Source organism: Drosophila navojoa, chromosome 3, assembly GCF_054131105.1.
Source record: "Drosophila navojoa isolate 15081-1374.11 chromosome 3, UAZ_NAV_1.0, whole genome shotgun sequence".
NCBI lineage: Eukaryota > Metazoa > Arthropoda > Insecta > Diptera > Drosophilidae > Drosophila > Drosophila navojoa.
In genome coordinates, this window is record NC_142891.1 from 22,524,058 (window position 1) to 22,551,705 (window position 27,648).

General features: G+C 37.3%; 1 protein-coding gene across 9 annotated transcripts in view; it reads left to right on the plus strand.

Annotated features, from left to right (window-relative positions):
* CadN (neural cadherin) overlaps positions 1-27,648 on the plus strand; it is a 153,989-nt gene that overhangs the window by 51,911 nt on the left and 74,430 nt on the right. For 5 of the 9 annotated variants that reach the window (XR_016196537.1, XM_089258173.1, XM_089258177.1 and 2 more), the window contains 8 exons: positions 710-926; positions 991-1,776; positions 2,731-2,964; positions 3,031-3,222; positions 7,577-7,767; positions 12,043-12,232; positions 14,645-14,827; positions 16,690-16,876. Coding sequence is in view for 8 of the 9 variants with exons in the window: in XM_089258173.1 (XP_089114299.1) it covers positions 710-926; positions 991-1,776; positions 2,731-2,964; positions 3,031-3,222; positions 7,577-7,767; positions 12,043-12,232; positions 14,645-14,827; positions 16,690-16,876 (2,180 nt within the window). In the remaining variant the exon portion in view is untranslated. Of the gene's footprint in view, positions 1-709; positions 927-990; positions 1,777-2,730; positions 2,965-3,030; positions 3,223-5,627; positions 5,819-7,576; positions 7,768-12,042; positions 12,233-14,644; positions 14,828-16,689; positions 16,877-27,648 lie in introns of all 9 variants that reach the window. The other 4 variants (XM_089258178.1, XM_089258180.1, XM_089258174.1 and 1 more) reach the window with 1 other exon arrangement.

The window sequence follows — 27,648 nt, forward strand, 5'->3', positions numbered from 1 at the left end:
ATATTTTATTTTGTTTTTATTTATTACATTTTTTTTTTTTTTTTTTACATATAAATAAAAAAGGAAACGACTCTGTTTCCTGTTAAAATATATTTTATATATCATATATAAATTTTTTTGGTTTAAAAAAAAGAAAAGAAAATTGCATAGAATAGGCTATTTAAAATTAAATAGGGAATATCATTGTTTTAATAAATTAAAACTTTATTTATATGTATATGTATTTTTTTATTTTTATTTTTATTTTAAAAAGGAAGAGTTGCAAAAAATAAAAGTCTATAAAAAATTCAATAAGCGATTTCAAATTGTATAGTAAGCTTTTTTTTATTTTATTTTATTTTAATAAATTTAATTATGACTTTATTTCATACTTTTTAATTTAAAAAAAAAAAATTGCCAAAAAAAAACTGACGCACTTAAATTTAATAATAAAAATCTCACTTAATTTGGCAACTGAAGTTAGTAAAAATGAGAAAAAAAAAATTAAAAGACTTTACCACAATGAAAAAAGTATTTAGAATGAGCCTAGAGCATGAACTGATGACGCGCAGTGTATATCTATATAATATATGTATATGCATGCATTTTACACATGACAACCACAAACTCCATTCGCTAACTGTCACATCCACACGCGCCTTTGTGGTTTCTCTCTCACTCTCACTCTCCCTCTCACTCGCTCTCTCACCCTCCGCTTGTCTTTTTGCAGCATCATTTCGGTTAAGGCCAAGTCCTTTGCGGACAGAGAGATACGGTATACGCTGAAGGCGCAGGGCCAGGGCGCTGGCACCTTTAACATTGGACCCTCATCCGGCATTGTCAAGCTGGCCAAGGAGCTGGACTTTGAGGACCTGCGACAGCCGCACGTCTATACGCTGATTGTGACAGCCACCGAGGACTCGGGCGGCTTCTCCACATCCGTTGAGGTAAACATAACCATCAGAGCTCACATCCCGACATGAATTTCATTTGCAAATCTTTCAACTGCAGCTAACCATACGTGTGACCGATGTCAATGACAATGCGCCCAAATTCGAGCTGCCCGACTATCAGGCGCACAATGTCGACGAGGATATACCGCTGGGCACCAGCATACTGCGCGTGAAGGCCATGGACGCGGACTCGGGCGCCAATGCGGAGATTGAGTACCTCGTCTCGGATGATCATTTCGCTGTCGACTCGAATGGCATCATTGTGAACAACAAGCAGCTGGATGCGGACAACAACAATGCCTACTACGAGTTCATAGTCACGGCCAAGGACAAGGGCGAGCCGGCCAAGTCGGGCACAGCCACCGTGCGCGTCTACACCAAGAACAAGAACGACGAAGAGCCCAAGTTTTCGCAGCAAGTTTACACGCCCAATGTGGACGAGAATGCGGGTCCGAATACTTTGGTCACCACTGTCGTGGCCTCCGACAAGGATGGCGACAATGTGCGCTTTGGTTTTGTCGGCGGCGGCACTTCCTCCGGCCAGTTTGTCATCGAGGACATTACGGGCGTTATACGACTCCATAATAAGGCCATCTCCCTCGATCGCGATAAGTACGAGCTGAATGTTACGGCCATGGACGATGGCAGCTGTTGCGTCAACGGCGATCAGACCATACACACCTCCACGGCCGTTGTGGTTGTGTTCATCACGGACGTAAACGACAATAAGCCGGTGTTCAAGGATTGCGGCACCTACTATCCCAAAGTGGAGGAGGGTGCGCCCAATGGCAGTCCAGTTATCAAGGTTGTGGCCACAGATGAGGACAAGGGCGTCAATGGACAGGTAAGAAGGGCAGAGAGATGGGAAAAGTCACTTAACTATTGCTAATTATCGATTGTATGATCGATTAATAGTGTAGGCATTCAGATATTGCATATAATCGATTATTATCGATTTCTTTAAATTATATTTATTAATTTCTTTGATAAGCAATATCTAAAATTAAATTAATTTTATTGTTATGATAAATGCTCTAAGTAATCGATTTTCTTAATCGATTATCAATATCCAAGTTAAATCCAAAATATCTATACATACATTTATTCGAATGAATCAGGCGATAAATATTATAGTTATTGCCAATATTATATATATTAACATTATAATCGATTTTTATCGATTACTTAAATATTCTATGAACAGTTCCTTTGATAATCTGATATTGATGAATTATGGATACATCTTAAGAATTGTGGTAAATTAACCACTATAAGACTCACAGTTTCTAAGCATACGATATACATGTATGTAGTTAATAATTTAATAGTTTTTATCGATAACTTCAGAGTTCGTTCGATAAATTATTTTTGGGAAAAAACTATATAAGTATTCATGCAGCAGCTTTAAGTACATAAAGCAAACAGTAGACTTCATAATTCAGAACAGAATGATTCAAACAAAATAAATAATTTATATTCATATATTTACCTGCGCCGTTATCCTTATCACAGACCCACATATAGATCTCTGGGTTTATTATAGGTGCCCACTCATAATTATGGGCACGTGATTTGTAGGCCACTCACCGCAAGCAGCTTAGGGTAAATTATATTAATCGCGCGACAGATTTCATGTTCAGATTCGAGCCGAGTGGCCACGCTCAAGTTCAATGCACCCGGCGTGAGGTAGAGGCAGCGTGTTGCATGTCGTGTCGCGGCGCGGCGCCTGCACTACACGCCCATAATCCGAACTGTGTCAATCATTAAGCAATTTTGCATGTTCTTGTCGCCCCGTCAGGTTAAATACTCGATAGTGCAGCAACCGAATCAGAAGGGCACCAAATTCACCGTCGACGAGGAAACGGGCGAGGTCTCCACCAACAAGGTGTTCGATCGTGAGGGAGACGATGGCAAGTTCGTCTCGGTGACTGTGAAGGCCACCGATCAGGGCGACCCCAGCCTGGAGGGCGTCTGCTCGTTCACAGTGGAGATAACCGATGTGAACGATAATCCGCCGCTGTTCGATCGACAGGTGAGTTTTTATAGAGAATCCATCGGATTTGGGCATTGATGTGAAATTTCTTTGCTACGCTTGCAGAAATATGTGGAGAATGTCAAGCAGGATGCCAGCATTGGCACGAACATCTTGCGTGTCTCCGCCTCCGATGAAGATGCCGACAACAATGGCGCCATTGTCTACAGCCTCAGTGCGCCCTTCAATCCCAACGATCTGGAATATTTCGATATACAAGCCGAGTCCGGCTGGATAGTGCTCAAGAAGCCGCTTGACGTAAGTGTTTGATTTCCCATCCACATATACATATATGCCCTATTCTATTCGTTATAATCTTTTATGTTTGCGAACCCAACTAACCAAGTTTTATGATTTACATTAAAAAAAAGAAAAAAAACAATGTGAAAAGTTCTTTAAAAATAAAAACAAACTTTTTGATTTCCCTTACTAACAATTGAAAGCTGAGCGCTTAGCGCCGCCAGAGTCAGAGACCAGAGCAATAACCAAAGAGCAGAGATTTTAATTATTCAGTTCTCATTATGATTTTAAATGCACCTTTCTTTTGTTTGAGAGACTTTGTGCAAAGCTCTGCCCCCTGCCCCCTCGCCGGCTATCAATTGCAACGTTTTTTTACACTCTCTTGATAGCCACAGATTCGAATTCGATGTGCGAAGCAGTGCAAGTTTTTTTTGTCACATTCGAACAAAAACAAATAAATAAATGAAAAAAATATTTAAGTTATATATAAGAAAATGCCATATATATGTAGATATATATATTTAATATATATGTGCTTTACTTTTCAACTTTTGAGTTAGTTTTCTATTGATTTTGTCAACTTTTTTTGTTTAGTTTATAGTGCGTAATTGGCTCAATTCAATCCAAGCAAAAATGCCAAGCGAATTGATTTTTAACATTTTTTGAAACAAATTAAACAAGTACACAAACAAATTAAATTCAATCAAGAGGAACAAGAGGGTATGCCAATAAGTACACTGGGTAAACATAGTCAAGCAAATGGAAAAATGTGTATAAAAAAAAGCTTTTAACTGCCAGCTGCTGCTTTTATTTATTTTTGTGGTGTTAGGTGCCTACGACTTAAGCCAATGTAAAAAGAACATTCAAAGAAAAGTGGGTAAAGTTAAATACGTAATAAGGGTAGACCCTACCGAACGATCACGCCTATTTTTGAGCATCGTTGTGCAATTTTTGATGGCTAAAAAATAAACAAGAACAAAAATCATAAAACTACAAATACTTTTTTAACAAATTGTAGCCTGATTTTTATTGCAAATATATATATTGCAAAGTCAAAAATATATATATTTTTATTTTTTATTTTTGCTAACCCTAAAATAATCCCACACTAAACCCCATCCCATAAGCAACATGAACAAAAGCGAATTAGATTAAAAGGTTTTTTGTCGAGACTATGCGATTTTTTGAACGTCTCTAGAAAACAACTGTGTAAATTTAAATTTTGAATTTTGCCAAAGCAAAAAAAAAAAAAAAAAAAAAAAAAAGAAACATTTTTTATATCATTCAACTGAAAGTGACGCATTTTTGCATGCCCATGTCAAATGCCCGTCAATATTTCAATATTTTTTTGTAATATACCAAAGTTTATATATTTTATATATATAAATCCATCGACTAGGCAACGTTTCTACATATATATAAATATGTATATATGTATATATTTAATTTAACTGCACCTTTTACAATATATGATTTACATTGATTTCAATTGTTTTTGTTTACAACGAGTTCAGCTCATTGAGGCGAGTTAATGTTTTCTGTTTCTTTTTGATTTTCCAATTTACATATGAAACGATGTTATCGATAATTAATCGAAACTATTCAATAGGGCTGTTATCCTGTAAGTAATCGACATACGTTATTTGTGAAGTGTCTGTTATAATCTTTGCCGTTATACTGTGCTAACCCAGCAACAAATTCTATTTCGCTCACCAAATCGTAAGCTAACCTCTATTAGAAACTAACCTTCTGTGGGAACTTTCACAGAAGACTCCAATAGTTCATGTTGTATATAATCATAACACATATCTATATCTGGATTTTTAGCTAGCAACGCTAAAGGACTGTAAACCTTTACTTAACATAAAAATCTATCTAGTCCTGCTGTTAGCAACATTCAAGCAACATGAAACTTAACAGAAAACACTTCATCATCGTTTCTCTCGATCAAAGCAAGCAATAGTCTCGTCAAGATATCCAAAATTATTTCTAAGTATCCCATAATCCCATAATTAACGTCTAAAAATATGTTTATCTGCAAAATATTGCTAACCAAGTGAAGAACCCCTCCCATCCTTGCTTAATCCTTTCAAAATAAATAAAAGCTTTTATCATAATGATTCCCAAATATTTATTTACATAATTTCCAAGTACTTGACAATTTTCATTTGATTTATGTTTGACATATTAACTAATTATAATGAAAAATTCAATTTGAATTCAACATAACAACGATGCCATATAAAATACGTAATCGTAACGTAACACGCACACTAACTACGTTTAACCCAATACACAAACCATATACGACCTAAACTAACACACAATGCCGGCTAACATTTGTGGCTAACACGTTTGGCTGTTAACAACTACTGTATCAAATTCTATGAAAACAAAACTCAATCGAATCGCTCCATCAACAGCGCGATCGTTATCGTCTACGGGTGCGCGCCTCCGATCGCGGCGATCCGCCCTCATATGCCGACGTTGATGTTGAGTTAGATGTCGTCGATCGTAATAATAAGCCACCCATTTGGGATAAGAGCATTTATGGGCCAATCCATATACGCGAGAATGTCACTGTGGGTACGGTTGTAACATCGGTTAAGGCAAGGTTTGTATAGCCAACACTACACTACACATTAAACAACTACATACACTCTACACTACTACCAAAAACATAACGAAGCCGAGTTGAAGTTGCTAACAAACAACAAAGCCTAACAGCTGTTAGCTTAACATACTTAGTCATTATTTTTTCCATATATATGTAACAGCATTTTTAGCTAACATAGGCTTAAGCTTCCGAGTTTGAGCTCGTTTCAACGAGTTGCATTTACGTTCACGTTTGGATTGTGTCTTTGCTAACAAGCTTACTCAACGAAACGTAATGTACGCTCGCTTAACGAAGCTTTGCTCACTTAACGAAATACCATAGCTGTAAGCTTTTCCAGTACAAGTATTTTTAACATACGGTCTCTAACCGTTTACCGTTTACCGTTTACCATCTCTCTCGTCTAACATTTAACATTTTGAACTAAACCAATTTTTACGATACAACTTTTTGTGGCTTATCGTAAAAGCTCAAACATTTTTGCCAACCATCAACAGTGTCGAAATCCGTTCAAAAATCTGACAAGAATACCAGAGAAAACCCAAAGTCAACGAAATTCAAAATCAAATGCTGTTGTTGGTGTTTGTTTGGAGAGCAAACTTATTTTTGTTTTGTCGGGTACTTTTGCATTTTGCTGCAACTCTCACCCACCTAACCCAATACCCATTGGAATTGCTTACCCAACAAATACTCTCGACTTCTTTCCCCACCTCTCTCGCTGTCTCTCTCTCTCTCTCTCTCTCGCTCAGTAAACAAAAACCCCACACTTGGTTAAAAGTACTGCTCGAACTGTAACTGTAAACTGAAGAATTTTGGTGTTGGTTTAAATTGGGGGAAATTCGCTGAATTGGGAAACTAAAAAAAAAAATTAAACATAATGAAAAATTATTGAATTTTATACAAGGTTGCAGTTTAATTTAAGGCTATAGGAAACAACAAGGTAATTACGAAATAAAAAAAAAAAAAACAAATGCTTAATATAATATATATATATATATATTCCACAAAGTGTTCAAAAATGTTAAAAAACAATAGTCGAAACACGAAATGAAATGAAATTGCAATTTATTCAAAAAGTATGCTATGAAAATTGTAATACTCGAAATGCACAAAGCCCTATTTTCAGTTGAATTTCGTTATGCCAAGTTTAGTTTGATGATATTCTTATCTTATCTGAAATACTATTATACCATTATACTCTATAAATAATAACTAATTATTATATATTTGTATTTATTTACGCTCAACTGAGTTAATTAAACATATGTATGCCCATTTTTTTAAATTTAACAGCGAAATATTTTAACATATTTTAATTCTAAAAACATTTTGAAGGCTAGGGTCGAGACTTCATTAAAAATATAAAAAGAAAATAATGAAAAATAATTTGCACTGCAATAAAAATTAATATAAAACCTTATCTGACAAGGCGCCAAATCTAAAGAAACTAATTTCTAGTTTCTCCAAAAATTTGTTTTGATTTTTAACTTCTTTGAAAAGGTGTTGGTTCTATCTATAATTTTGATTAACTAAGAAAAACCTGTTGCTTACATTTTAATGGAAAGTTTTTCTTTTTCCTCTGACCAACTATAACTACAAATTTTATTTTGAATTTTGTCAATTTTTTTTACCTAAAACATTGTCGACGTGTCTGTGTTTGTTTGTTTTTTTTTCCAAATGCTCGCTTGATTTTGTATTTTTGCAAACGAAACCATAAAACTATCGCTGCAATACAATACTATCGCATTCAAAATACAGCGCGAGACATACAAATTAGAGGCGATGGCCCAAGACAAGGGCTATCCGCCATTATCGCGTACGGTCGAAGTGCAGATCGATGTGGTCGATCGTGCCAACAATCCTCCCGTTTGGGATCATACCGTTTATGGGCCGATCTATGTCAAGGAAAATATGCCCGTTGGCGGCAAAGTCGTCTCGATCAAAGCCAGGTCTGTTAGTTGCAATGTTTTCAAAAACAATCTAAATACAAATAACAAAATATCAACAAAAAAAAAAAAAATCATTTTAAGGAAAAAAGTTCATTTTTTGCTTAGTTTATTTTGATAAAGCTGCATTAATATACATTAAGCATATATTTATTTTCTAGGTGTTGAGTTTTTATTGTTTTCATCGAAAAATCATTTTCCATTAAGATTCCTTTTTTTAATTTTTGGTGTTGGTTTTTCTCATCATACTTTGTAGCTGTTTATGTGTGTACTGAATGTTGTAGTTCTCTCTCTCTCTTTGGAGAGTTTTGAGCGTGAGCTAATGATTGTGTTTATGTATATATATCTTTTATATATATATATATTTTATTTGGTTCCCTCAATCATTTGCTCACGCTCAAGCGATTTCTAGCTACCTTTTGACACCCTTAGTCCTCCTCCCCATCATCACCGCTCACATCCACTTTACAAGCACCAAAAACTTTGCACAACTCACACAAGCTGCACAACTATATAGACTTATATTCAATTTTCATTTTTGTCTAGACTGAGTATACATATATGAAAAAGAAAAGCTGTATATAAATTGAAAAATTAGCGCCTAAAATTAATTCAACTTTGGTTTAGTCATTATTATTTTTTGTGATTCGGCTGAATATGTTTAATCAAATGTGATTAAACTTGGCAAAATGCTGTATATAGTTTTTGTTTAACTCTGACCCCTGTCCAGTCACAGAAGCAGAGAGAGTTGAGCTAATGCAAGACGTAAAGTTTGCTCAAATAAAGTTTTATTTTGTGTTTTTATAATTGCAATTAAAAACTTGAAGTAGCGCACTTAAATGACTTTTGACTTGGCTACTCTGAAGCCCCCACTCCCCCTCTCTCTATGTCTCTCTCTCTCTCTCTCTGTCTCACTGTTTATCTCTCTCTCGTCTGCTGCTGCCGCATTAACATAACGCTCAGCGTTGTGGCAAGCCAAACACATGGCACTGACGTTTTAATTATGCGTCACTTTTGTGGCCACGGGCAGTCGGTGCTCCCAGTTGAAATTCTTCTTCTCCTTTTTCTTCTTCTTTTTTTTTCATCTACCTAGTTTCAGTTGGTTCGTTTTCTTTTTTATTGTTAGCACTAAAAGCAATGCACTTAAAGCGTCATATACATATACATATGTATACAGTATATATGTATATGTAGTGTATATATATATTGCACATACGCACCGTGGCATCGACACCTGCACCAGCACCCGCACCTGTGTTAGTCTTAATGCTCTCCAAGTAAATTTCATTTCTATGCCAAGTATTTAAGCAATTTGCCAACTATTAAACGTGCTTGGGTTACTTTGAAAATACATTTAAGCGTAAAGTAAATGAGCTAAGAAAATATATTAATTTTCATTCTTGATTTCGACGTCTTTTTGTTTTTTTACTTTACTTTTTTCGGTTTTTGCAATTATCTTGTCCCAGCACAAAATTGTCAACTTTATCTACAACTCCAACTATATGTATAGATAAAATACATGTGTACATGGCTAGCCCATGTACATATGTATGTGCGCGTGTGTTTACTTTAGCCAAGATGCTATTAGGCAAGTGTTTGCCCGCCCGCAGGACTGGGCTGAGTTTTCAAGTGCGCGTATCTCATAATAAATGTGTTTGTTTTTAGTCCTCTTCCTCTTCTTCTGCTTCTCCTATTACTGTTGCTGTTGTTGCTGTTGCTGTGGTTTTAGTACGCTTAATGCGCGCACTGTCAAGTGTTTGCCGAGTGTAACATGCATTTAAGCAGGCAACAACGACAACAACAACAGCAGGCATAATAACGATACGCGTTGCAGGCGCTGAGAAAAAAAAAAAAAAAAAAAAATACAGGGTCACACTTAACGATAAATTTATTATCTAGCAAACTAGTAGTTAACTTGTATAAATATATAAATATTTGTACATACACATATGTATACACATATATGTATATATGTATGCTCTGTTCACATAATAGTTAATCGAGATCTATTTAGTTCTATGTCTGAGATTTTTTGCAAAATTTTGGCTGCAACTTGAGTAAATCTGAGGCTTAAATAATTTTGTTAAAATATTTATAATGAAGCTTGATGATTTCTTACCTAAAATATAAATTTTCTCAACCAAATTGAGTAAAATCCAATACATCAAAAAAATTTTGCTACAGTCTTAATATCTAAAAATTTTCCGAATAAACATATATTTTATTTTGAAATTGAATTAGTTATGGCAATTCGAACTCTTAGAGGCCTTTATAAAATTCGAAAACAAATGCTTAGAGCTCTGTTTGCCTTCCATTACATTTAGTTGCCTTTGAGAAGGTCTATGACCTCCATGATTTCTAGCTGAGAAGAAATAATATGAGCTAATGCCTAAAATATAAAGCTGTATAACTATAAATCTTTACACCAAACAAATTATTTATAGACAAGTCGACAGATAGTAATGAAATAAATAAACGAAAACCACTATTTTTTCCCAATGAAATATTTTTAACATAATTAAATATTATAAAAAAAAACTCATTAGTTTTAAATATTATATCTTCAACGAATTTCAGTCATTATATTCTGTAGCCCATTCAGGTGGGCTATAAAATAAAATAACTGAAATCTCTGAGCTCCTGACACAGACATTGAATTTCAGCCTTAGATCAGTCCCCTCACCTGGACTGTGTGAACAGAGTATTAAGCAGTTGGTTCTCATCAGCTGCAAGGATTTTTCTTTTTCCTAATTTATGTTGAAGTTTTTCGTTTTTCTTGTGGTGCGTCTAGCCACGACTATAGATCTACAAATATTAGATAGTCTTAGCATTTTAGGTGCCAACTGCAAACCAGGAGAATCAAGTGCTCAGATTACCAAACACAATACACTGAAAAAAAGAACGATTTACACTGAACGAAAATTCACATCAAAGACACGAAACTAGTTTTGTTTTTGCAATACAATCGACCAATACCAATTGATATATATATACACATACATCATACACACACACACACACAGAGCAACACCTACCTACATGAATTATATATAAATGCCAAACATGTTCATGCAATCCACAAATTCATTCCCAACCAAAACCGAAATGAAAAGAAGTAACAAAATATGAAACTCCCCTCCGCCCCCCTCACACACTCAATTTTTTGCAACCGATTTTTTGTGCGCAATATATATAGATATATGTGTGTATCATATTTATATATATGCTTTTTGCGCTCGCCCTTGGCAGCAACATTTTTGCGCAGTCTGACAGATTTCTTGCAACAATTTTTTGTTTTTTTTTTTTTACCCGAGTATCAAAAGTTTCTCATTTAATTTTTTGCTCGGGCTCTACAATCTGTTCTCTTTTTCTTTTTTTACTCACTCTCCTCTGTCAGCTGCAAGTGTTGTCCAAGTGCAAATAAAATTTATTTTGTTTGTTTGCTCCCTTTGCCTAATTTGTTTTTCATTATCTGCGCCTCGCCCACTGTACACACGAAAGCAAACAATCATCATCTGCTGTCGCTGTCTACAGTCTCCCACCTCCCGCCTCCCGCCTCCATCCACTGTTGGCCAACCCAGCCTAGAATTTGCTTCAACAACTTTTTGACACTCGAATGGCAATTAAATGTTTTTGAAGCCATTTTTTCTTTTCTGTTTTGACGCCATCTTTATTTTCTCTGAGCGAAATTTTCTCGGCTTTTCCCTGTTATTTCGCCACTTCTTTTCTTTGTGTTTTATTTGCACAAAAAAAAAAACGGAAAATCTACAATTTGAAGTGCAATTTTTGGTTGTTGTTATTGTTGTTGTTGTTCTCCTGTTGAAAGTTGTTGAAAACGAAATTTTTGCTATTCTTTTGTGTCGTAAATCAAATTTTTTTGTATTTTGATGTGTCGCATGTGTGTGAATGAGTGTGCGTGAGTGTGAGTGTGTGAGTGAGTCTGTCACGAATATAGAATATCGTTAACTGTTAATTAATTTTGTTTATTTTTTTGTTGCCTCCAAGCATTTTGTTGCCTGGATGCAAACCCCAAATAATTTCATACTCATTTGATTTTTGAAATGCCAACAAGTATCTGAAGACATTTGTAGCATTAACTCATCATATCTAACTCCATATACTATATATCATATATCATGTAGTTCATTCAACTCTTTTCTACACTAACAACTTAACTAACTTAACTAACTAACTGTAACGGCACATGAATCGAAAAAAAAAAAACATTTACTCACATAACTCTTCTCTGTTTTGCATCGGGCGACTCAACGTCTGCAGTTCCGGCATCGAGGGCAATCCAACGGTGTTCTATAGGCTAATGCCCGGGTCCACGGCACAGACGAACAAATTTCATACGTTCTATCTGCAACAGAGACCGGACAATGGCGACACGTGGGCGGACATTAAAGTCAACCATCCGCTGGACTACGAGAGCATCAAGGAATACAATCTGACCATACGCGTGGAGGTAAGTCGGAGATCAGCTTGAATTTGACAAATTCCATTTCCATTTCAATTTCTATTTCTATTGCCATTTCTATTGCCATTTCAATTTCAACTTTCAAGTTCAGTTCTTAGTTGTAAATTGTTTGCTTAGCATGAGACCCGAAAAGAAAAGCAGCAAAGCTGGAAAAGTTCTTCGAGTTTTCAAGCGCTGCTGCGCTCAATTAAGCTGTATTTGACTTTTGCATTTGGAAACGACTTCAAAATACGTTTGTAATTATTTTATTTGAAAAGTTTTAATTACTTGCACGAGTTGAAAGGCACGACATCGGTGCCTTCTCTCTCCCTCTCCCTTACTCACCCTCTTCCTCTGTCACTCTCTGGCAAGCAATTTGACTATGAACCGCGCTTCACTCTGATTTAGTTCTGGCATCTGGCAATTGAACAGCTGATTGACTGATTGACTGATTGACAGACAGACGGAGTGCGAATCGCAATTGAATTTCAATCAGTGCCGGCACACACTCACTCTCTCTCCCTCTCTCTCTCACTCTCTCAGTCTTTGACCATATCTATCTCTAATGCAGCTCATTAGTGCGGCCATTCAGCAATGCTGAAATTATTGACAAATTGTTTCAGCTGCTCAAATAAATTAAAACATGACCAGCAGCAGCTGTGGCGCGCCAATGCTCCCGCTGCTCCAACAAATGCCACAAATGATGTGCTACCAGCTCCCAAAGGCCACGCATCTATATATGGCTGGCTGTTTCACTCTCTCTCACTCTCTCTCTCTCTCTCTCTCTCTCTCTCTCGTGCGCTCTCTGCGTGCTATTAAAATTCAATTCGCAATTCGCATTCGCATTAAATGCAGTTAATTAAACATCCCACGACATGGCATTAGTGCACATACATACATATATGCATATATATATATAGTTAGATCTATCTCTAATGCACTTTTTTGCCAAATGTCGTCAACATTTTCATATTAATTTTTTATTTCATTTTTTTTTTCAAGTTTTAAATTTTTGCGGTTTGCCATTCACATGCATAAATAAATTCCAAATTCTTTGCAAATTTTAATTAGAAATTTTGCGTAAAAAATGTTGTAATAGAAATAGTTTTGCGGTTAACTGGAATAGTTTGTCGCATTATTTATTATATTGAAAAGCAAAAAATGCCATGAACTTTTTGCTATTGAATTTATTTAATTACGGAAAATAATAAAAATTAGTCTATGGTAATACAACTTTTACTTAAAGTTCTCTTATATGAAAAGCACGAAAATTTGAACTTTGTCTTCATCTAACTCATCTCTCTATCACTATATCGATTGCTAGCTCTATTGGAATAGATTTAACGTTGTTTACTTATGCAAACAGCTCAATTTGCCTGTTCAAACTTTGTCATACGAGCTTCCAGTTGCCTGAACAAACTCTAATTAACTGGAAAACTGGCAAATTAATATTTGGAAACTAAAAAATAAATAAATAAAATCAAGTAGAACAAGTAAAGCCATTGCCGTTGGGTCTTACCGACTGTAGAATACACATTCACGGCTCAAGCGCTACCAGATTCATTTTCCGTTTTGCCACGCCCCTAAAGAGAGTTGTTAACCTCAGCACACATTCCAAATATTTTCTAGCATTTTCATGATACCATAAAATGAAACTTTCACTTTATCACGCCCCCAAGTGGGTGCATGGAAAAGATCTGTGCACTAGAGCTCGAGGGTATAAATGGGTCTAGCTTCATTGGCGCTCACATCCATAAGAGTAGACAGATGGATAGCCAGACAGACATTGCCCACAACCGAAACACTCATTTCACTCTCGTGAATGCGCATAAAAACACAAAATTGGCAAACATAAATAATTCATATTCGCATTGCCAAATTTGCTCAGCATCCACCCACACACATAGACAGTCTTTGGTGAGCTGTGATTGAGTTTTGTGTGCTGCCAACGTGAATGTAAACAGACAGCACATCATCATCACATCTGTTACATTTTATTTGTGGACTTAACAGACTGTGTATAACATTGCCTTAATTAATAGACAAAACATTGGCAAATAAATACAAGTTCGATAACTGAGCCGTCCTCAGCTGTGACCCGCAATTGAAAGCAATTGCTAGCATATGCAGGCCAATAAATTGGCTCAATCAATCAATCAATATTGCGTGCTGCCCTTCACAGAGACGAGAGAAAAGGCTAGCTCCTTAAAAACTCAAAAGGCGTAAAACATTTTGAAGCAAATGCTCATAAAATATTTTTATTGCATTGTTAACAGAATTCTTCTATGCAATACAATCAAATTTATTTATTTATATATATATATATATATATTTTTTTTTTTTTTATTGTAAATTTAATTGCAAGTGCCAGAATGTTCGCATTTCATGCTCAACGTTTGCTCTTCTTTGTTGCCATTTCAGAACAATGGCGCCCAGCAATTGGCATCGGAAGCGACCGTTTACATAATGCTCGAGGATGTTAATGACGAAATACCGTTATTCACCGAACGCGAACAGGAAACGGTGCTGGAGGGCGAGCCGATTGGCACCAAAGTGACGCAAGTGAATGCCATCGACAAGGATGGCACATTCCCAAATAATCAGGTGAGTAACGCGAAGCGCGAACAAATTGAGTGCAAACCATTTTAAGCCCTGCCCCTCAGATAGAGGGAGTGAGGGTGTGTGCAATGGGTACGGCTAACAGGTAATGTCAGTTGCGGAAATGCCAGGCGATTGTTGGCAAATGAATGACTCTGTGAACCATGAGGCGAACAAAAGCGACAAAAGGAAAAAAAAAAAAAATACGATGATGGTGATGTAAAAAGTTAAGAGTTATAAAGAAGAGTTGGCAATTGGCCGGGCGGTGCTGGCACCACTTTAAAGCGCCATTTGCTTAATGTGCTAGAAAAGCGCTTCAATCTACAGCGACTTAACAGTGGCGCTGTGACAGGTGCTTTAACATTATGTTAAGTGCTTAAAACAGCAGTTAGAGCTAAAAGTTAGTTTGGTATATGGATGTTAATTAGAGATATTTACAATTCTTTCACAGAGGTACAAACTCCTAACATTATGTTAAGTAATATAACAGTTGGCATTTCTATGGGTTGGTGTTGCCACCTTGTTAAAAGTACATATACGAAATATATGTTATGTATGCTGACAGTAGGTCTCGAGCCTCTCTTATAGCTTTAATAATATAATAAATTGGCGTTGCCACATTGTTGATAGTCTAAGTGTTAGATAAATTATATTATTATATTCAGCACCTAATTGCTCCTCTGAGATATTAGCAATATCTGTATGTTGAATGCTCTGTTAAGAACTAAAATTCTTGTAGGGAGTTGCCACCTAGTCATAAATAAGCACCCGAAATGTCTTTGACACAGCTTTGTTATATATCCAACAACATTGAAGCAAGCTAATCAATCAATTGTGGCTCTCCATCTTGTGCTTTTCTCAACAGAGTTGCCACCCAATTCAAAATACGAACTCAAGCTACATTTAAAGAAGTTTTACATTAAATTCAGCTGCAATTCAAATGGAAAGCAAAACAATTTTTTTGCCGCATTGCTGTCCTTTAGTTCATTCTACAGCTCTTCCTCTTCCTCTTCTTGAAATGCTCACACTTTCAGCTCCATTCGCGCGCTCCACTATAGTTGTATTTTTTTTTTTTTACAGCTTGCTGCTTTTGTCGCCTATTGCTCATCTGGCAGCTGGGCTTATAAATGTCAAAGAGTTGCCACAATTCGCTCCTTTTTTTCAGCTTTTTCGCGTTGCAGTATTTTCACACGCCCTTAAGTACGCTAAGCCCTCAGTGAAAGTTCAAAGGGGGGAGAAAGAGAGAAACTGAAAAAAATGAAATCAAGAAAATAAGAGGAAAAAACGCGAAGCCGTCTGTGCCCCGCCCTTTATGCGTCTGACGCGCAGACCTTGAGGGCAGGACATGAAAGGGGATGCCGAGGCCTGAAGCAATGTTCGCGATTATAATAATATGCTACTTGGGTGACGGCTAAATGGTAATGGGCAATGGGCAATGGGCAATGGGCAATGGGTAATGGGTATTGGGTAACGGATAACTGGCCATGGCTGAAGCTGCTTGTTTGGCCATTCTCTTGGCCGACACATTTCGTGTCCTGCAGCCAAGTAATTTGCATGTACGCGTGCAAAATGTCTGCACTAATTAGCGTTTTTCATTTATGGGCGCGTCAAGACGCCCTGCAACTGATTATCATTAGCCCGATCATCATCATCGTCAGCATTTTCATTATGCTTAAAGCTGCGCCTGCAGTGTTGCGCTCGATTTAAATTTTGTTTTGGGGACAATTTCCTCTTTGAACTCGACATGTTTTAATTAACTTCCTGACAATTTTTGGATTTGTCAACAGCAAACGATTTTTGCTCTCTTTTTTATATTCATTTTCATTTTCATTTTCGCTTCTAACGGCATGTGTTGCATGTACTTGCAGGTCTACTATTACATCGTCGACTCGCCGCGAAACGAGGGCAAAGAATTTTTCGAAATTAATTTGCAAAGCGGCGAAATCTTTACCAAAACCGTGTTCGACAGAGAGAAGAAGGGCGCCTACGCCCTCGAGGTAGAGGCACGCGACGGTGCCCCATCGGCGCGACCCAACAGCAATGGACCCAATTCAGGTAAGTCGGCCAGCGCCAGCTACACTACACCCCCCCCGACCCCACACTAAAGTCTCCGGTTCAGTTCGCTTCACTTGTAGCCGGGCTGATTGCCACCGACTGCTGTCGCTATAAATGTCATTTGAAATTTGTGCATAAATTCACTGAAGCGGATGAATAAGTAGGCGAAAGCTTAACTCAATTGTGATTATATGGAAAATGTATTTGATTTTAATATACTAAAGTGGCGGCAAAGAGAGAGGCAGAGAGAGAGAGAGAGAGAGAGAGAGAGAGAGAGAGAGAGAGAGAGAGAGAGAGAGAGAGAGAGAGGGGAAGCAAGAGGATTTATAGCCATGTAAAATATATAAAATGCGTCAAGTAGCTAAATTTAATAAATTAATAAAAGTATTATAAGAGTTTTCCATTTATGCCAGCAATATGATCTAGAAACCTTTTGACTATCGAAAGGAAAATTATTTGAAGTGAGTGTTTGAGCTTTTTTATGAATGCAACTCAATTGACATAAAATATTTAATTTATTTAACTGTTGATTGAAGTGAGAAAAAAATGTGTAAAAAATGTTATTGCTATTTCAAAATCAACAATTACTAAATTTACAAGCTACAAATATTTATAGCTCAGCTAGGTAAAATGTTCTCTTCGAAAATGCATAGATCTATCTAACAGTCAGCAAATAGAAATGGACCTTGAATTGAAAAACATTTTGAGCTTGTTGCAATTGAAGAAGTCCCAAAACACACGCACAAATACATTTAGAGAGGGAGAGAGAGAGAGAGTGAGTGATTGGGAGAGAAAGAGAGAGAGAGAGTGTGTGTGTGTTATTTCAGTACAGTCTTAAATGAAAATTGTAGTTAAATGCGATTGCTTTTAGCCAGCTGCAGTTGTTGCTGTCGCTGCTGTTGTTGTTGTTGCTAAACATTTGGCTTGTCAACAAAAAATTGTGCAATAGTTTCTCTGGCTTGATTCAGTTTTTACTGACATTTTGGCTATTTGCATTGCTGCGCTGCTTGTTTGCAGCCTGGCTAAATCGAATATCTACGATAAATATTGACCACGTGGGCAAACCAAATAGGTCACATGATGTGGCCAGGCTGTGAGTGCGTGTCTCTAGCTCTGTTTCTATCTCGCTCTCCCTTTCTCTCTCTCTCTCACACACACACACACACACTCTCTGTGTGTCTGTGTGTATTTAGGCAAGTGCATTTTGGCTTTTATTGGATATGCAGCTGCCCACAAGCGCGGATTTGTGCTGGCAAATGAATTTGCATTTAGCGAAAACATTTGCCAAGCTGAAATCATCGACTGCAGCCGCAAAATGCATTTTATTTCCCATTTTTTCAGTTAATAGATATTTGCGAAACATCCGAATATGCTGAACACTTTTTATTATGAGCATAAAATATCAAATTCGTTTGCAGATTTTACGGCTTGTATCACTTGATTTTTATCAAATTAAAAATATGAATTAAATCTGCAGTCGACTGCAATTGACTGCCCTAAATTTGTTTGTGAGCATCATAATAAAATATTAAAATATAATAATAATACATCTATCGATAGATAATGGCAAGATAAAAAAAAATAAAATAAAATAAAAATAAAAAAAATAAAATTAAATATAAAAAATAAATAAAAATAAATAAAAAATAACAATAATAATAAATTAACACAAAATTAAAGCAGGAGAAAATTAAATAAAAAATTAATAAAAAATTCAAATTAAAAAAATAAATAAAAAAAATAATAATAATAACAATAATATAAAAATAAATAATAATAATAAATAAACATAAAAATAGAGCAAGAGAAAATTAAATAAAAAAATATATTTAAATAATCATGTATATATACATATATTTATTTAATTTATATTTAAAACTATAACACCAATTTTGGATTTGCCTCTCCCCTTGTGGGCTCTTAGCACTATACAAACTAGTATATGTAGTATATGATAAATTTAACTTGAGGAAAGTAAAGCAAACATGACAGTGATTCAGGAGGCAGATGATGTATATAATGTTGAATAACAATAACAATAATAATAGTAAAAATTTATTTTTAAATCAAAAAAATACGATTAGGTCCAAAAAAAAAAGCTAGACTTGATTTTTGACAAGACTAGCTTAGAGTAGAAATGCTAAAATTGTATAAGCAGCATAAAAATAATAATAATGCATCGCAATGCACCAAATGACTTTGGCTTACAATTGTTGTGTGACAAGTATAGAAAAAATAAACAACCACACACATATACACTTTAACGGCCGCTACACACACACACATAAGCACGCCCCCTAAACAGAGAGCATTTTTATAAAATTTTGGTTTTTGTCGCATTGTTTGCCGTTTCATTAAAAATTGCCCCGAAAGGCAATCAATTTGCCGAAGCGTACCAAATTTTATCTCCTCATTTTTGGTTCACTCTACTTGAGTTTGCTTCTCCCTTTTTTTTTTATTATATATTTTTGATGTCCTTGCCAAGTGCTTTTTGATTGTTTAATATGTCGCTGAGCCGCACATAAGCGCTGCTAAATGGATGCCATGCACAACTCGAAGCATACTTTTCATCGAAAATTAAAATGAAAATGAAAATGATGTGCAATCAACACGCGCGTAAGCCGCCGCCGCCAGCACAAAAAAAAAACCGACAGACGGACAGGCAGGCGGACGGACGGACAGGCACAGTCGTTTGGCCATGAAAAGCGAGCATGAAAATTAAAAAGTTTCCATTTTTTTGTTTTGCTTGTTTGTGTGCCACGCTTTGGTTACGCAGAGCGAGAGGGCTGCCATGTAAATTACAACAGTTGTCGGACTAACCGGAGCTTACAAATATTGATACAAACATACATACAATAAAAATGTATATATATGTGTATGTGTGTGTGTATATTTATGTGTGCATTTGCTGCTGACTGGTTGGGTCCTGGCAACAGCTTGCGGTTGGCCAATTTTTGTTGCAAGCGAAATGAGAAGCACGTACACTCCCTGTCCTTCTCTTTACCCCTCTCTCTCTCACTCACTGTATAGCAGAGTATTTTGTTCATAAGCAAGACATAAATTAATGCTAAATGCCATGAAATTTAAACGGCACTACAGGGAGAGAGTGACTCAAGGAGAGAGAGAGAGAGAGGGCAGATTCTGGGAAATTATAAAATAATTTATATCTATTTTCATTTTTTTTTTTTATTATGATATGATCTAGAAACCTTTTGACTATCTAATGGAAAATTATTTGAAGTGAGTGCTTGAGTTTTTTTTTTTTTTATGCAACTCAATTGAATTAAATTGTTTAATTTATTTAACTGTGTAAAAAATGTTATTGCTATTTCTAAATCAACAATTATTAAATTTACAAGCTACAAATATTTAGAGCTCAGCTAGATATAATGTTCTCTTCGAAAATGCATAGATCTATCAGTCAGCAAATTGTTATCATTATTATAAATCACTCAAAAGTCTTTAAGCAGCTATGCAGAGCTCTTCAGCTTTACACAAAATATTTAATTAAATTAAGTTGACATTTTTTCCAGTATTTTTCTAACCGCAAATAACATTTGCCGGCATTCTATTGTGGCTTTCAGCAATTTGATTGATTTTTTACTATGAGCAACTTTCTCTCTCTCTCTCTCGCTCTCTCTCTCTCTGTTCTTTTCTCTTTTTGAGGTTTTGTTATTTGCTTGCAATGCTTTGACTTCGTTTGTTGGCTGTTTGGGCTAGTTGCTCTGCTCTTTTTAACCCTACCCTTGCCCCGTCCCCTGCCCCTCGTCTGCATCCTGGCTGGGGCTTCGCAACGCTCGCAGCGCTTTCAGTTTGCCTTTTGTTACTCGCCTGGCTTTGACTGCTGGCTTCCCAGTTATTTTACAAACAGGTATCGCATGCGGTTTCATTTCGTTAGCCAAAGCTCTATGACTGCAGTGTTCAATCGAAGTTACAGTTACAGCTCCGTTACAGCTTTTTTCCATTCCGCAAATCAAAAGTCAAATCGTTGTCAAATTTTTGCTTAAATAACAATAAAGCGCACTCTGTTTAGCTGCTTATCTGGCAACTCCAAGCAAAACTCACCCACACTCATTTATATATGTATATGTATATACATAGACAAATAGACAGAGAGCCACCCAAATACAGTTATCAATGGCTTGTTTTGACTTTGTTATCTGCTCTACGTGCTCTTTTTTTATTTATGCATACTTTAAGGCTTAGCGCCGCCTGCACGTTTCATGTCTCGCTGGCTTTTCACATGCGCATCTGACCCAAGGGCAGAATAACAAAGAGGGCGTGAGTGAGTTAGAGAAAGAGAGAGATGGAGATAGCACTTGTGGTGTGAGGGGTGAAGCTGGCAAAGCATAAACATGACAAATGGTAGAAATGCTGAATTTTTAAGTCGAGGCGATTGAGCGATTGTGCGTCTGGCTCTGGGTCTGCTTGCGGCTGGGTCTCCCTTGTGCTATCCCCCCTCGCCGCCGCACCGGCAATTCTTCAATTCTGATTCACCTGTCAGCACACGCAAGCACCGAGCAACAGCAAATATAAATAATAAATTTGCTGCGGCAGCAGAATAAATCTTCTGAAAGGTGGGTGCTTAGAGAGCGTGAGACCTCCAACTATAAGTGAAGCAATATTAGTTACTGCAGACCAGGGGAAAAGGCTGAGGCTTGGAAGCGGGAGTGGGATAAAGTAAAGAGAGTGTTGATGTAGCTGAAGATGGGAATAAATGAAAGAGTTAACAGATACGACAGGAGAAATATTAAATCTAGAAATTTTTAAAGTGGGAAAATAATTATAAAGTTGTGTCAAAAATATAAATATAAATATTTTATAAATAAAAATAAAACATAAGCAAAGAAAAAATTCGGACAAAGAGTATTGCGTAAAATATTGTAGAGTTCTTTAACTATGAATAGGATAAAGATAAATTCGATGTAGTGAATAAAACCATTTATATTTCAGCAAAAAGATTCTCTGGTGTTTCCTAATAAAAAAAAATTTTCAATCCATATTTAAAGTTTCCCTTCATATCTCATTTCATACAATCTCTATATAATCCATATAATCTGTCATATAAGCTTCACATTCTAACCAACTCTCTTTCCCTATAGATGAATCTCTCTATTCTCTGTATTTTCTACTTTACATAATCTCTCCACAGAGTAATATACTTGATATGGATGATGGAAGAGATTCAATAAAACTCTATAGAGATGATGTACACATTCAACATTTCTATTGCGTTTGCTTATTTATTATATACTTTTCTCAAATACTTTTGATATACTAAAATTGATGATATCTAGGGGGCATGATGATGATCTCTCCCATAATCTGTATATGATAATCAAGTCTCTCCCTTTAAATGAATCCCTATCTCAATCAAGTTTCTTCTCCCTTTATTAATATCTGCCTTTTTGCATAATTTCTATCAAGTATGTTTCTTTTGTGATGAAATCTTCTTCACTTTGTTCTCATATCACATGCCTTTATCTCTTGCTTCTCTATTGCTCTTTCAACCATGCACTTCCGTCTGTTCTATAGCATAGTGTTAAACACTGTGCTCCATAAAGGTGACTTGATCGAAAAATTGAGCCACTGCTAAATGCAAATGGGAGCGCCTGGAGCAGTTTTGCTGCGGCTGGCCATCAAAATTGGCACTCATAAAAATCGCATTAAATAAAATAAGCAAAATTTGCATGACACACTTGACTGAAAATGTCCAAAAATAACAAAAGCAACAACAACATGAATGGTAAACAATGCCCAATTGTTGTTACACACATCATAAATTTCGAGCGAAATATCTAGACCCTAAATGTCGTCTCGCCCCTCCCAGCTTCGAGAAGCGTGATGCCAAAGGGCCTAAAGCAAAACTGAACTCTTTTGCCTTTTTCGTCCAAGAAGTTATTAGGCATGATTGTTGCTGTTGTTGTTGTTGTTGTTGCTGTTGTTGGGCGCATAAAATGTTTCCTAGGGAAGTTTCTCTAATTTCTGGGGCGGAAATAAGTGCTCGTAAAAAATGTTCAAGCTCGTAAAAACTGGCAAGCCAGGGCCAAGCCGTCAAGACTCATCTAGTAACAATAACGCATACGCCGCGTGGTACGGCTGCAAATACCAACAACAACAACAGCAACAGCAAGGGGGGAGAAGAAAAAAAAAAGGGAGAAACAAAAGCCATAACCAATATTTGCTCGCATCTAAACGATTTCTCTTTTTCGCTCTATTTCCCCCCCCCTCTCTACTTGCCCTTCTCTCCACCCTCTCTCTCTCTCTCTCTCTCCCTCTCTTTCTCTCATATCACATTTCGATATTCGTTAATGTTTTCATGTGCGTTGCCCCACTTAACCCTTGTTAGCCCTCGTTATTGTCCTGTAGTTTCTGTTTGTAGCTTTAAAGACTCTGCACTCTGTCGTCTGCCGTCTGTCGTCTGCCGTCTCCACTCTACAGTTTTGCCTCGTGGAGCTCGTAAATTTGGCGTCATTTGTCAAGGGACTTTCACACGTTATTTGCACGCTCTTTGGCGGGGTCGTTTGTCTGGCTTGAAAGGATGCAACGCGCACGCAGTTCATCATTTATGATCGATGCTTTAGGGCCGAATGCACAGGGACACACACACACACACACACACATGCATACATTGTTATATACATTTGCAATTTAATTAAAAATCATATTCTCTTTTCTATTGCAGGTAGGTGAAAAAAAAAGTTAAAGTCTCTTCTACTGATGTTAGCCTTACTTGGGGTATGTCTAAAAATAGATTTCTAAATATATTTAATTTAATTTATAAATAGAATATACATATATGTATGTATGTATTCCATTATACAATGTATATATGCCTTACCGAAAATTCGCATATTTATATAACCTAGATCTGCTTTTACATCTATCTATGTTTCTCTGAAATTTAATTTGCCAATTTTAAAGGCAGCCCCAATCTTGGCTGCGTAACCCAGTGGAGCTGTTATGCTGTAAATATGTTTTATTAATCGAAATTCCGGGACCTGCGAGGGCAAACGATTTGTGCGCTATGCAAGCAGGAGTAGCAGGAGCATTTCAGTTATTCAAGTATTTTCTGTGTGTAAGATGGGCTTTAATTAATGAGCTGACTGAGAGTCTGTCAATATGCTTAAATTCAACTTACAGCATCTTATTTCAATATTATAGTAAATAAAAGACTGCGCAAGTTGTGCTTAAGAATTGTGCCTTCGAGCCAAGTAAATACAAGCCAAGTTGAAACGGAAACAGAAAAACTTGCGAAAAGCTGAAAAGAAAGCAAATGAAATTAAGTCAAATTCGCTTGTCACGCGCGTTCGCTCTATCTGCCTCTCTCTCACTCTCAATCAGCAGAGCTCTCTCTCTTTCTCTGCCTTACTAGCTGCCTCTTTCTTCTTCTCTCTCTCTCTCTGCTGGTGTGTAATGAAAAATGGCATTTTCCGCATTTACAACTTCATTTACACTCGATGCCTTTTCGTTCTTTTCGGCAAATAAGTCAACAAGTTGCGCTCCCAGTGTGGCAACAGCAACTGCTGCAACTGCAACAGCAACTGCTGCTACTGTGGCCATTGTCTTGAGCCCTGTCAATGCCCCAAAGAAAAAAGCAGCAAACAAGCGGCGAATGGGGGCGGGGCTTTAAAGTAAATGCAAATATGTGCATTGCACCATTAAACAAAAGCAGCAACAGCAACATCTAGCAGCAACATCAAACAGCAGCAACACTCGAGCCAATTTGTTCCAGTTGCTCACTCGATCGACGTTTCAGCTCAAGCTTTGGCCAGTCGATTGTTAAAGTGCTTTAAAGTGTTGCCAAGGCAAGCCAAGCCAAGGCAAGTGCTTTTAATATGCATTTGCGTCTCTCATCGCAGGAGAGAGGGGAGATGCTCGAGTCTTCGCTCGCTGACGCGTCAATGGGCGCGTGTCTAGTGCAATAAATCTTGCAGATTATTTTAATTTCATGCAAACTATACAGCCAGAAGCGCTCCGATGCCTGTCAACAACTTTTGCGTCTTCTCGAGTGCGTAACAAAAACAACAACAACAACAATAGATAACAAAAAAAGTTTGCAAGAAACAAAAAGAGAGTAACACAATCAAAGAAACAGCAGCAACAACAATAACAATAACAACAACAGCGTCTCAGACTGCGTTGCAAACATCTTCAACTTGGTCTCCCTTGGCCAGACAATGGGAATATGCAGCCCGAAATAGTCGGCGAAACGAGGTTAAAGTCCACAAACGAAGCGCGCACGAAGTGGAATAACGAGCGCCGAGAGCGTCGGCTTTACTTTAGAGCGCTCTCTGTTTACCAATGGAGCATAAGTGGAAGGAGAAACACAGAGAGAGAGAGAGCGAGGACTTTTTCGAACTAGCTGTGGTCGCTATGTTAATTAACATGCGCAGCCAGGGGCGAGACTGTTAGAGTAGATGCAGTCATGTTAGGGCAGCATTAACAGAATGGGACTTTATGTTAGTTTAGGCTAGCTCTGTTAACAGAGTGACAAACTAAAGGGGAAATATAACTAGTAGCAAATGTTGGAACTTATTTAATGCACGTTTAGTCAGTTTAATGTCCACAATATAAAACTAAAAAATATTAGCCAATAAATGTTTATGTTTATGTTTATGCTACTTCGCTTTCGAAATTGTGTAAGCTTGTGTTACACATTAATTTGTTTATGTTATCTATGACACAACATTTGTTTGTATTACTTTGCTGCAACAGCAAATTCGAAAAATTGTCTAGCACATTATAATTGCTAGCATTTATATCTCCTTCACAATGTTAAATTGTTAATGCATTACCATTGCTACTCCATGTTAAAGTTACAGAATAAGTTAACATCACATGCAGGCATACCCCTCCAAAGTGAACTGAAGAAATTTCACGCAACAGAGAACACAAATAGTGGAAGCTATGTTATAATCATATTCTTATGCGAAATTACTCCTCACACAATACCTACATTGTGGATGTCATGTTAAGTGCGTGCTCGAATGTTAACATAACATAGTTAACTCGAAACACTCCTCTCTCAACAACAGTATTACGTATACGCCCCTACCGAGGCAGCCCAATCAAATGAGTGCTTGTGGAATCCATTGCTCTCAGTGTTAACAGCTCGAATGTTAACATAACATAGCTCCTCTCCTAGCAGCAGAATTATGTATGCACTAGCAAGTCCATTCCAGTGTTGTGGTACTTGTGGAACCCGTTGCAGTGCTCTCACTGTTAACAGCTCGTTAACAGTGCCGGCTTTCGCGAGGTCTTTGAACCTGTCGGGCGTGTGAATGATTCGTTAATGCTCCCAACGTCGCCTCAGCCCCCCCTCGGGCTGCTTCACCTTTTGTGCTGTGCATTTTTGAGTGCGCACCGCTTCAACTGGCGTTCTGCAGCTGTCGAGCTGACATATGAATGCGAATGTGAATGTGTGCGTGAGTATTGTGTAGTTGAGTTGAGAAATGCGACTTGCAGTGCGACCTTGGCATGTTGGCAATTGACTTTCGCTTTTCGGCTGACTTTAAATGCTGTTCAAGTTCGTCTTCCGTGGCATCGCCTTTCCTTGCCCGTCGACAAGCTGCTTACACAGGACGTTGCCTGTCAAGGGGATTTTCGAGGCGAGTGGTCACACACGCTCGCCAAACTAATGTGCCCCAGCAGTGGGCCACGCCCACAAGCCAGACAAAGAACGGCTCACCCACTCCTGCCACTCGCATACCTAATGCGCCCTTGCGAGTCATTGTGGGCGCGTCTATTGAAAGCGAAGCCTGCTGCCACTTGACCATATTTATGGCCCCAGCAGCCAGCTCCCCCAGCCACTCAGCAACTGCAACTGCAACGGCAACTGCAACTGCAGCAACTCCTGTTCCGGTCGCGCACTTTTCAATAAACTGCTTAGTCGATGCCAACAACAGCAGCAAGAGGAGCCACAACAACATTGGGCGATATCTCTTCACTGTTTGCTTGGTGATTTATAAGTGGGTCGAGCGGCACTTGGGCAGCTGTTGCTGCTGCAAGTGCTCCTGCTGCTGCTGCTGCTCCTGCTGCTGTTCGTGCCTTGCATCTTGTTGCTATCAAAGTGCATATAAATTACTGTTCAACCTTGCGCTCTGGCCTGTGCCCCGTGGCCATGGCTTCTCCCTCGACTTCTTCTGCCATGGAAGCTGCTCATTTTGGCATAAATCGCACAGTTGCAATGCGCTGCCTAAGCGATTTCTGATTAGCCCCGCCAACAGGCATGCCTGTGGCGCCATCTAGCGTCAAATTGCAATCGACACTTATTTTACTTGATGTCAAATCAGCGAACATAAGTCGAAAGTATAGACTTTGAGAAATGTGTTATACAAGCAGTCTAGACATGCGAATGATTGTTATACATATAACATATTTGTGTATATATATTATTTATTATATATTTATTTTAGTATGACTTACAATGCACAATTTACTAAATATATGAATCACTTATCAAATTTAAATAGAGTTCTATTTAAGCCTTTATAACTTCTCTCTTCTCCTTATATATCATAAATCGATTCTTCCAATGTAATCCTTACATATAGTATGTATGTGTGTGTTGTGGGAAACCTTAAAGTAAATCTGTTGTACCCAAACAGCTCACACTCCATTAAAAAGTTAATTGCAATCGTTTGAAGCTTATTAAACAAGGAAATGTTAAATATTTGCGGTCGGCCAGTCAACTGGCAAGAGTTTGTCACATTGCAAAAGCGAGAGAATTTTAATTAGACTTCCACTCACACAAACACACACACACACAT